Source organism: Bison bison, unplaced genomic scaffold (assembly GCF_000754665.1).
Source record: "Bison bison bison isolate TAMUID 2011002044 unplaced genomic scaffold, Bison_UMD1.0 scf7180017864289, whole genome shotgun sequence".
Classification (NCBI taxonomy): Eukaryota; Metazoa; Chordata; class Mammalia; order Artiodactyla; family Bovidae; genus Bison; species Bison bison.
Window position 1 is genome coordinate 11,071,080 of NW_011494861.1, and position 11,648 is coordinate 11,082,727.

The 11,648-nt window shown below is 50.3% G+C and overlaps 1 protein-coding gene across 1 annotated transcript in view; it reads left to right on the forward strand.

Annotated features, from left to right (window-relative positions):
• Window positions 1-11,648, forward strand: part of GNB1 (guanine nucleotide binding protein (G protein), beta polypeptide 1) — a 31,737-nt gene that overhangs the window by 19,671 nt on the left and 418 nt on the right. The window contains exons 5-10 of the mRNA XM_010849990.1: window positions 949-1,012; window positions 2,082-2,244; window positions 8,157-8,223; window positions 9,579-9,780; window positions 10,494-10,710; window positions 11,382-11,497. Coding sequence (XP_010848292.1) covers window positions 949-1,012; window positions 2,082-2,244; window positions 8,157-8,223; window positions 9,579-9,780; window positions 10,494-10,710; window positions 11,382-11,488 — 820 coding nt within the window. The 3' untranslated portion in view covers window positions 11,489-11,497. The remainder of the gene's footprint in view (window positions 1-948; window positions 1,013-2,081; window positions 2,245-8,156; window positions 8,224-9,578; window positions 9,781-10,493; window positions 10,711-11,381; window positions 11,498-11,648) is intronic.

Below are 11,648 nucleotides of genomic sequence, written 5' to 3' on the forward strand. Positions count from 1 at the left end.
AGACTGACTCAAGTGATGGTACCTCCAGGTTTGAGCAGGTCAAGAAGCCAAATGCACTTGTGTCTGAGATGGTTGAGACCGTGTTTTGATGCAGTCTCTGAAATGACAGACCCTTCTCCGTGTCCACCCCACTGACAGGTCTCTCCATGGGTACCTTCTCACCCGTCCTGGAGCAGCGTCACCTGTAGGGCAGAGTCCCCAGGTTGTCCAGGAGGGGCTGGTTCCTGGAGTACTCGCGTTTGCAGTTCCTTTGCCTATTGGTCATGCTTTCCTTTGGCAACATCTGTCCCTCTGTGCAAATGCAGACAAAGCACCTCTTCAACACACAGGGTCTGTGCTTAGCCCAACTGACAGGAGCAAGAAACTTGGCACAAAAAATGTTCGTTAGGCTCTTCTGTGGGACCAGGCACAGCTGTGCTTTACATTGGCATCTCTTTTCAAGGCAGGTGGGAAGGCAGTTCCTTCATGGTTCTAGGAGACCTGGATTCCCATTTTGGTGAGAAATGGGTTATAAATTCTGAGTATCTAAAAACTTACTAGTCCTTTATGATTTTTATGTGTCAGAATGGAGCATAAAATTATATACTAAATATTTCCTACCACGTTTGACTCATGAAAGATCTGTGGGCTTCAGATCTGGTGTATGGCGACCAGAAACCCCGAGAGAGCAGCTCTAGGCAACCAGCGTGTCTTATCTGAATCGCTGAGGGGCTGCGGCTGGGTCTGCACCTGAAGACAGGCACCGTCAGGCCTGCACTCTTACCTGTGCGGGTGTTTTCTTCTCATGCTTTCAGAGTTGGTGTAACAATTAGAACTTGGCTGGGGATTATCTCAAGGGAATGTACCATTGAAGTATGTGTTAGTTGTCATGAGAATTTAGTTTTCATTTGCTGTCTTTGGGGAGGCTCCAGTGTTGCTGACGAGTTTGCTTTTGTCTCTTTGCTCCAGGCTTCTAGTCAGTGCCTCGCAGGATGGTAAACTTATTATCTGGGACAGCTACACCACAAACAAGGTAGGCACTGCAGACCATGACCTGGACCAGCCCGGGCAAAGGCGGGTGTTTAAACTCTGGGTTCACTTATGTACAGTTTGTAAAGGAGAGGGCGGAGGAGCACAGGGGTGTCACTTTTAGAGTAAAGTTAGTTTGGGCCAGATGGAAACCTGGTCACATAGCTGGCACGTGTGGCCTGTGCTGCCAGGCTGAACTCTTATGGCATGGTTGGTCTTCCCTACAAAGCAGGTGGAGGGAGGGCCTCCTCCATGTTTCTAGGAGCCAGGAATCCAATTTTAGCTCATGGGAAATCTCATGTTTTATTTAAAAATGCAGAAGTATAGTTTTCCTTTAGTGACTAGTTTTCACAAGAAATAACCTGAAAGATATTATACTTTAAAGTATAAATTATTTAAAAAATTTAATCCAAGATTGTTCAATCCATATTGAATGGAAAAAAGTATTGTCGTTGGTCTAAATGTGTATAGCAGACAAAATTCAGTTGTATTTTGCTGGAGAATACCAAATGTGTATAAAAAGATTGCGGTACTTAAATCTCAAACACAGGGAGGTGTGTTGTAGGATTAATTATAGTAATGTCTAGTTTGATTACTTCACTAAAAATACTTGAGTTTGTGAATTAATTTTATAGTCATTTTGATAGGCCAATGAAATGTTTTCGTCTTAACATGTAATTTCAATTTGGAGGCTTTGCTGGTATTCCTGAAGTGCCTGCCTGACTGTAATAAATCTGCATTTGGGATTCTCTGGTGGGCCAGTGGTTATGACTCCACATTTTCACTGCCAAAGGCCAGGGTTTGATCCCTGGTCAGGAAACTGATCCTAAAAGCCAAGCAGTGCAGCAATTAAAATAAAAACTCTACATTAAATTGTTGTGCAGCACTGAATTTCCAATTAAATTTTTCCTTCATTTGGCTATCCATAAAAATTATTTTCAAACTAATTTTGGCCAGTGTCTTGCCGTGTCACCTCTGGGGCAGTGACAGTTGAAGACAAGAAGCAGGATCCCAGTGTCGGTAGGCGATGTGTCTGAGCCGCACGCTCACATCATGTGTGTTCTGCCCTTCAGGTCCATGCCATCCCTCTGCGCTCCTCGTGGGTCATGACGTGCGCTTATGCCCCTTCTGGGAACTACGTGGCCTGTGGAGGCCTGGATAACATCTGCTCCATTTACAATCTGAAAACTCGTGAAGGGAATGTACGTGTGAGTCGTGAGCTGGCTGGACACACAGGTACACATTCTCATCAATAAAGTCACAGTCATGTGTGCTGTGGCCAGGCATTATTAGTTCCGTTCTATGGACACTTGCCTCTTCTCAGTAGTTGTTTTATGAGATTGGCTGCAGTAATGGCCAGAGATACTCTGAAAGTGAAATCAAAGACAGGCCTTGATACACTTTTACCAGTAGGAAGCCTTTGGGTTTAAGTCACTATAGTGTCTGGTTTTCAAGGATCCTGGGTACTTGGGTCACTGTGTAGTAGCTGGTGGCCCACTTCTTTCCATATCAGCATGACATAGTTCATTCTCTTCTCTGCTTCTGAACCATCTTCCATCTTGAGCACTTTTCCACAAGGGTTTCCTAATCTAAACACACATGTTACACATACCTGTGTCCACTTGTGCACACACACACGCACCCTGACTGATTACTGACCAGCACTCATGCTGCACAGGGCGGAACAGTCCTGTAGGCCCAGGTCTCCTGAACGGAGCCTGCTGGAACTGTTAGATAGTGGGTTGTTTTAAGTTCAATTTACCTGTGACAATTATTATTCATTACAAAAGACATAACATTTCTGGAAAAGAAGGTCTCACCCCAGTTATTTTACTTCTCTTGCTGTATCCTCATTCACAACTACACCCTCTGCTCATGTATTTCACATGCAACCAGAGAATTATCATAGTTACTGGCGTCCTTTTGACATCATTCAGGCATTGTGTCTGTTAAATTGATTCTGGCCGGTTAATTGTATATCCTTAAATTTTTAAAGATACACTGCCTGTATTGTACTGATTTCTGTTCTGTGTCATTTCCTGCCTTTTGTTGGCTTTGGGGTTGCTTCCTTCTTAACTCTAGCTTCTTATTAAGGTGGAACCTTAGGCCTTCCTTCTTTTTCAAATTGAGCCTTTAAAGCTGTAAACTCCCCTCCAAGTGTGGCTTTAGCTATGTTGTCATTCAGTGGAAATATGTTTAGCACCATTTTGATAACCTGTTGTTTCTGATTAAATGCAGTTATGTTCAGAAACAGTGTTCTGTATTGGTTGAGTTTTTACATTTGTGGAGGCTCACTTCCCGAGGAGCAGGTGGTCTGACAAGGACGTGCTGCGTGTGCTCAGGAGGCCAGGCTGTGGGGCAGTTCTCAGTGTGTTTGTCAGAGCAGGACTTTGACGCTATTCACATTTTCTGTGTCTTTAGTTTTGTAAGTTGCTGAGGTGGGGTGGATTTCTCTCTTTCTCCCTTCATTCTGGGCATTTCTGCTTCTTGTATTCTGACTTATGTCAGTGGAAGCAGTTATGTTCCTGACTGTCATTCTTAAGAACTGACCCTCTTCCTCTCTCAGAACCTCTGCTGGAAAGTAGGCTTTATCTGATGTTCTTGCAACCATTCCAGCCTTCTTAGGCTGACTGTTTGCATGGTGTATTTCTTCCGTCTGCGTAACTGGGTTTATAAACACAGTCCGTTGTCTACTCTGCATGTCTCTGTCTCTCTAGTAGTGTGAGCTCCGTGTCTGCTCCCTGCATTACAGATGGACTGGGGTTTATGATGACCTCTCCTTTCCCGCCTTCTTTTGGGTTACCTGATTGTTTAGAATTCTATTTTATAGTTGTATCTGTTGGCTTCTTGGTTACCTCTTTGAATTATATTTTAGGGGTTATGTAGGGATTACAGCGTACATTAACGATTCTTAAGGTGCGACCAATTTTGTTGTGTCCATTTATGTGAAAGGCAAGAGTCTTGTAGCCATAAATGTCCATTTCCTGCCCTTCCTTACCCTTTAGAAACTTTTCTTTTTTTAGGTCTTGCATCCTTGTGTGTTATAAGCCCCCAGTATATTGTTACACTTTTTCCTTTAAACATGCTTAGCCATTTGAAGAAAATTGAATAGTCTTTTACATTTACTCAAGTCTGTACCATTTCTGGTGCTCATTCCTTCCTGTAGATATGCGCTTTCTCCTGGGTGCCCTTCAGCCTGAGGGGCTTGCTTTAGCACTTCTTACAGTTGGTTTGTATCTCAGCAAGGAATTCTGTCTGTCCTCACCTGAAAATACTGACTATCCTTCAGTCCTGAAGAATATTTTTACTGATATATTTCATTGGGGTTGGTATTATTTTCTTTTAGCATTTTAAAGATTTTTCTTTATTTTTCAGCAGTTTGACTGATGTGCCTTGGAGTGATTTTCTTTGTTTATTGTGCTTCAACACCTTGACTTGGTAAACTTCTGTCTTTCACTAAATTGGGGAAATTTTAGAGGTCCACTTTCTGTGCTTGGTGCTCTCTGCTGTGCATTCACGTCATCTCTTAGATTACACCTCCCGCTTCTCCATAGCCGTCCTCTAGTGCATGTGACTTCTGTCACCTCCATGGTGGTGTTAAGACCACCCAGCAAGCCATTTAAGTCAGATGTTTACTTGTTCAATTCTACAATTTGTTTGCTTTTTAAAAAATGGTTCTCTTTTCTCTGCTGAGATTTCCTGTCTTTTTTAATTTATAATGAGCATAGGATCTTTGTCAGCTGTTCCAAGAGCTGCCTTTAGAATTCTTGTCTGCCAGTTCTAGCAGTCAGTCCCTTGAGGTTGGTCTTGGTGGCTCCTTCCTCTCAAATGTAGGTGACATTTTCCTGCTTCTTGGTGCATCTAGTGATTTGACTTGTATCCTGGGCTTTTGTGGCTGTTGTATTGTGCAGACTACTCTCCTGGAATCCTGCCGTGTGGTCCTGTGGGCAGCAGCCATGCTGTGTGGGCTCAGCTGCCTTGCCTGTGTGTGCTTTGGACAGATGTGGGGGAGTCGGTGTGTGATTTTTTAGGGCCTTGTATGGCTTTCTCCTTTCTAGGTTTTCTTCTTTCACTGTCTGGCTGTGGTTGCCCAGAACCCTTAACTGGCTGCTCAAGGAAGTTGGGCCACAGATATGCTGTCTGAGGTGTGGCTGCGTGGTTGTGGCTGTCGCAGGAGGGGACCTGCCTGCAGGCACAGCACCTGAAAAGCAAGGTCCCCCAGTGCCTCCAAGTGCAGGCTTCCCTGCAGTTTGTCGTCTGCTGCTTCCAGTGTTTGTAGGAGTTTGCTTTATATTTGTCCAGAGCTCATAGTTGTTATAGGAAGGTTACTCCTGGGGGTAGAACCCAGCCTAGCCTGCCTGCCCCATCCTTGTGAACGGGGCTTCTGTCCAGTGAGCACCCTTCATAAGACACTTTGCTTACAGTGTCAGTGAACTCACAACACTTAAAAAACGTTCTTACTGTTTATCAATCTTTTATTATCCAGTTCAGTGTATGGACTTCCATTTTTAATTAAATCTTTTAAATTTTTTAACACTTTGTTTGCTGAAAGAAAAAATAAAACTAGTATTAGAATGCATTAGAAATTGTGTTTCCTTCATGCATTGTGAACTCTTACTTCTTGAGAGCTGAGTGGTATGTTTTAAACATTCGACATCTTAAGGGTATTTGTGACTTCAGACATGATGCTTCAGATCAGTAAAGGTTAACGTTCGATGAGCTTCACGTAGCCTCCCTTTAGTCGGGCGAGGGTGTGAAAGGTCAGTGGACTCAGTAGATTGGAGCATGTGTGGTCTGTCTCGTCTCTGTCCTTCCTAACTTCATCTGAGGGCATTGGTACCCCTCATTCAGGCGTCTCAGGCCTGAGCATTAAGCCAGGGTTGGGACATTTTCTTGAAGGATCTTAGAACTCAGTTGCAATAAAACCCATCTGGGTGCTCTTCTCAGCAGGCCCTCATGCTTGGTGGTGTCTGCAGAGTCGGGGCAGGCATCAAGCTTGTACAGCCTCAAGAAGGAGGCTCTTGTGAGCAGTTTCATGTTGCTGTTGTTTCCATAAGATACGGGGCCCACCTGGAGCAAGCCGAGATTCCTTCTCTCAAGTTGGCCTCCCAGGCTGTGGGAGCGCTTGCGGGGCTGAGGGAGCACCTGTCAGACGGCGCTCTGTCCTCACATGTCTCATCTAAGTTGTCTGTCTTGCGGAGTGCAAGGTGCCCTCTGGAAACTACTCAGGGACTGAGCATCCAGCCTTGAGACGGAGTGTTTCTTGTTGTTGAGACTACATTACATACAGAATAACCTTTTGAGTGCTGTTTTGGCAAAAAGGCATTATTAGATCATGTGTTTGAGAAATCAGTAATGCCCTGAAAGTGCCTTTTGCTTTCCTGACCCTCCCATCCCAGTGCAGACGAGTGTCTTCCTGGGATCGCCTGGTCAGGAGTTTAGCCCGAACTTCCTTGGGGCCGTGATGGCCCGCCGTCCTGCGGTGGCGAGCGCTTCATGTTTGTGGGCTGGCTGTCTTTGCTGTCCGGGGCCCCTGGCCTGTTGGTTCCTTTTTCCGTGACAGGAGCCAGCAGGCTGGGCTGTAGGAGGAGAGAGGGCCCGTCCTGCTTCATCCCAGGCCTCCTCCCTCTGGACCGTGGCCTGCTCGTCCCTCCATCAGGCCATCCTGCTGCCACTCGGGTCTCAGAGAGGCCCTGCACACCCCCACTCGGTGCCATGTTTGTCTGTTTCCCTGACCCTCTGGGGCTCTGGAAAGGCACCAGTGCCTGGGCCAGCCACCTTTCTGCTGAGGACACGCACAGGGATACATGTGCACACACAAACTGCAGGGAAGAGGTCCTGCTGAGGGCACACAGGCACACTCACATGCACACACCCACACTCTTGGGAAAGGGATTCTACTTAGGGTGCACACAATGCACAAACATGCACACACACACACATACACACACACACACACACCCATGAGGAAGGGTTCTGGTGAGGGCACACACATACAGGTACACATAAATTCATATACACCCAAGGGGAAGGGATTTTGTTAAGGGCACACAAGCACAGTGCTCTTTCCAGTCGGCTGTGTTCTCCAGTCGGACAGGGTAGTGCTGGAGGCTCCAGGACTGGATCCTGGAAGACTGGCTTGTATGAGGGTGGCAGTGTGCCAGGAAGTGAGAGCTGTTCTTGGAGAGGAGCTCGGGGACCTTGGGAGGAGCCCCTGAGGGCACCCATGTGGTCCCCGGTGTCCTGTGGACATGATGTGGACTCTAGGGAGCACTTGACCACATGTCCTTGTCTAGGCACAGAACTGATATTCTGAAATTGTCTCTCTTTCTTCTATGGGAGACAGTGAGGTAATATGTTAGGTAAAGGCTTTGTTTTCTCAACAACCTTATGCTTTCCATATCAGCAGCTGTCATCAGGCTTCTCCTCTCTTGGTGTGTATTTTGTCTTTGGTTTTACTGAGTGACACAGCATCACACGTGGCTCTGTGTGGCCTGGGAAGAGCCGGCTGGGGTCAGGGGCTGCCCTGCCACTGTCCCTGGGCCTCCCGGGTGGGGTGCTCACTCCATATATGCAGTCCTCAGAGTCACTTGTGCTAAGACAACAGAGATGGTGGTGAACAGGGCTTATTCAGGAGAAATCAAATGTAGGCCCTACAGAATGGATCTTCTTCGTGTTTGCCCTTCCTTATTCCAAAAGGGGATGCAGGCTGGGACCTGGCCTTGGTGCGAGGCTCTGCCTCACCTCTCATGCTGTTGGGGTCACGGAACTGAGTGACACACAGCGGTTTCCACGCTGAGCCCGCACTTGTCCCACAGAAGCAGGTCTGCCTCCGTCTCTGCACCCCAGTCTCTTGCCCCTGCAGACCTTCCGTCCTGGCTCCTCCTGCCACGTCAGGGGCCGGGAGGACGCGTGTGTGCTCAGGGCGCCTCCTTCCTCCTGGTGCCCAGTCCTGTGGCTCTGCTGTTGCCCGCAGTGCCTGCAGTCTGTGTGGCTTTGTCCCTCTTTCCAGCACACAGGGCAGGGCCAGAGGTAGTGGACGTGGCGTTTGCCTCACCTTGCGTGGGCCTTCCCACAGTGGTCACTCCATTTACAAGATGTAGAGTCAGGTGCTCACAGCTGGGGCCATTGTTGGGTCTGTTTTCCAGGTTACCTGTCCTGCTGCCGTTTTCTGGATGACAATCAGATCGTTACCAGCTCTGGAGACACCACCTGGTGAGTCCTAGTGCGCTGAACCTGTCTCACACTGTTCTCCCCGCCGCGCAGCTGAGCCACAGGAAAGCCCTCAGCTAGGCCACTGTAACTGGACACGGCTCTGGGGCTTCAGACATGGTGCAGAGAGGTGGGCCAGTTCGTGGTGATCTGTGTAGATGTGAAGTTTCAGTTTTGAACAACTAAGAACTGATTTTGAAACGAGAGCTCTGCGTGGAACACCTGCTTGTCTCTTCCTCACAGTTCACCTTCCTGGGCCACAGTTAATAGCCTTGGGGGGTGTGCTTCAGCCCCCTCAGGTGAGCGCTGCCTCCCTCTGGGCTCTGAGCACAGCTTCAAAGTAGCAGGTGTCCCAGGAGTTTCCTCCACCTTATTGGTGGAAGACACTGAAACTCTGTGAAGTGTTCACTTGTGGCACCAACACACATCCTTTAAAATCATTGAGAAGTTGAGTCATTTCAGGCTCCCACTGTCCCTGTGGGTTTTTCTGGTTCTTTGAGGCAAGATGTGGTGGCTGAGAGCCAGCAGGCCACACGGGAGGGCGGGACCCCTGGCCAGCCCTGCTCGGTAAGGTGTCCTTCGTGTGTACGCTCACCGAAGATCTGCAGTCTGTCTTGACTGCCAGTTTGGGAAGAACCTCTGATTAGAAGGTATTTTTGGAAGCTTTTTCACTTGGGAGGGATGTTTTTTGGACTTGGGGTGGAGGGGTTGTCTTTCTTCTTCCTGCTTGTCCCTCAGGCCCTAGAGAGGGGTCCCCCATGCTTGGATGTGGGGGCTGGGTTGAGCTGGTTTTCTGTGAGGCCGACAGGGAACAAGGAGCATCTGATGGCCTTGCTTCTGTCGGGGAAGCACAGAAACAGTGCATGCGTCCTTGCCACACTGCTGTGTCTCACTTTTCTCTGGCCTAGAGTAGCCTCTCGAGCTGATAGCCATGGGCCCCAACCTTGGCTCTGTCCCATGGAGTGCTCTCCCCATGGAGTGACCCAGCCTCTGGGCTCCGGTGGGCATGGAGCTGTCCAGCAGGGGCACCAACTGGAGGCCTTCTGCTGCCCCTTATGAGCCCCTGCAGGGCTCAGGTGTGCGGCCCAGCCCACAAGTGTCCCCGCTGGACTGGGACTCAGCTCCCTCTTCTGCTGATGTGTGAGCTGGTGTGAGAATCAGAGAAGCCCCAGGTGGACTCACCCATGTCATGTGTGTGCTTGGCTCTGTAACAACCCATTTGAGCAAAGTCACTACAGGATGCGGATCTGTCTTACGTGAAGTGTGGATGTTGGCTGCAGGCCTGGGGGTTTGAGGGAGTTTGTTGCGTGTCTGGTCTTCCAAGCAAGGGGGTGACCCCTGTCGTTGCTCTGTTCTAGTGCCCTGTGGGACATCGAGACTGGCCAGCAGACGACCACATTCACTGGACACACCGGAGACGTCATGAGCCTTTCACTCGCTCCGGACACCAGACTGTTTGTCTCTGGTGCTTGTGACGCTTCAGCCAAACTCTGGGACGTGCGAGAAGGGATGTGCCGGCAAACCTTCACCGGCCATGAGTCCGATATCAATGCCATCTGTGTGAGTTGAGGTCACAGGTGTGGGTCAGGGCCCCTGGCTGGCCGTCAGCAGGTTGGAGTCCTCAGGAGCTGCAGCTGTGTCAGCCAGTTGGAAAATGTTTTCAGGGCTAGGTGTTCACTCTTTTCTATGCAAATACAGTCGAATGGACAAAAACTCCCTGTGGGAGACTTGGCTGTGATTCGCTCTGTCCCAGTGAGGCCCGCATGTGTTCTACTCCCAGGGTGACCGACCAGTGACTGACCATGAGGCTTCCTCCCGTCGAGGGCAAATAGTCCCGTAACTGACCCTGTCAGGCCAGCCTCTGTGGGGCTCTGAGGGCACAGCAGTGGAGGGAGCCTGCCCCCGTCCACGTTGCCCTGACAGGAGGGCCTGGCCATCTGAGGAGCTGGAGGTGGGGAGGGGGAGAAAGTGTCTGCTTGCTGACCCATCCTTCATGTGGTCAGGTGGCCTGACTCCAGCGCCTGTGGGCACCCAGCCGTGGGCGACAGCCACACTCTTGCTGTTCCTTGGGACCATGATGGTGATGGGAAGCCAACTCTTTGCCCAGGTCTGGTCCCTCCTGGTCCCTGCACAGCGTCTGCTGTTGCGGCCAGAGCCTGGTCCTAGCTGGTCTCCAACTCCTATGCCCACAGTACCCTGCGTGGGGCAGTCTGTGTTTCCAGTGTTTGTTTCTGTCCATTTGCAAACTGTCTCGGCTTGCTTGCTCTTTACAGTTCTTCCCGAACGGCAATGCATTTGCCACTGGCTCAGACGATGCCACCTGCCGGCTGTTCGACCTCCGTGCGGACCAGGAGCTCATGACCTACTCCCACGACAACATCATCTGCGGGATCACCTCCGTCTCCTTCTCCAAGAGTGGGCGCCTCCTTCTCGCAGGGTACGACGACTTCAACTGCAACGTCTGGGACGCCCTCAAGGCCGACAGGGCAGGTAGGCAGCTGCCGGGCCTCGCTGGGTCTGCAGAGAGATGGGGCACATGTCAGCTGCGACATGTGGGCTGGCAGAAGGACAGGAGCCAGGCCCCGGCACCAGAAGCTCTTGGCGGTGCCATGTGGCTCATGCAGGCAGGACCAGGCCAGCCACGTCCTCGTAACACCCTCCCATTGTAGAGCTGGGGCACAGGTTCAGCAGGGACCCCTGGAAACACAGGTTGGAGCGCAAAGTGAAGTATGTGGTTGTCAAGTGTACTGAAGGAAGTTGTGCAGATGAGAACTTGCTGTCTCAGTGCTGGAGAGGGAGCATGGCTGTTGGCCTGTGGCCTTCTCTGGGGGCCCCTCTTCTTCTCCTGCTCCCCTGAGTGCCCCCAGGTCTGCAGCCTCTGTCCTGAGATCACGGGGTGCTCTGAGATACAGCTTCAGATTCCTCTGGAAAGACGTGGCTGATGATTGTCCAAGCACTGACCACTGAGTGTCACAGGGCGCCCTGTCTGGGGGGAGGGGGTCGCTGTGCCTGTCCTGAAGGCCCACCCTCTGTGCTGTGCTCTTTGTGTTGGGATCCTTTCCTCACCACCAAGGCCTGGCAGGGACTGGATGTGGGGGTTTCTGGGTGCACTTCAGCAAGTGGCTGGACCCCAGGCTGACCACACTGTCCTCTGCCCCCAGGGGTCTTGGCCGGGCATGACAACCGCGTGAGCTGCCTGGGGGTAACTGATGACGGGATGGCCGTGGCGACGGGATCCTGGGACAGCTTCCTCAAAATCTGGAACTAACCCTGACAGGTAAGAGGCAGCCCACACCCTTCCCTGCTTGCAGCACCACGTTTCTCACAACATGGGGGGAGCTGTGGGTTGGGGCTCCTGGAGTCGTTTGGATGTGGCTGCTCTGGGCTCGCAGGCAGGTGAGCTCTGTGGTTAGCCTGAGTACTTGCTG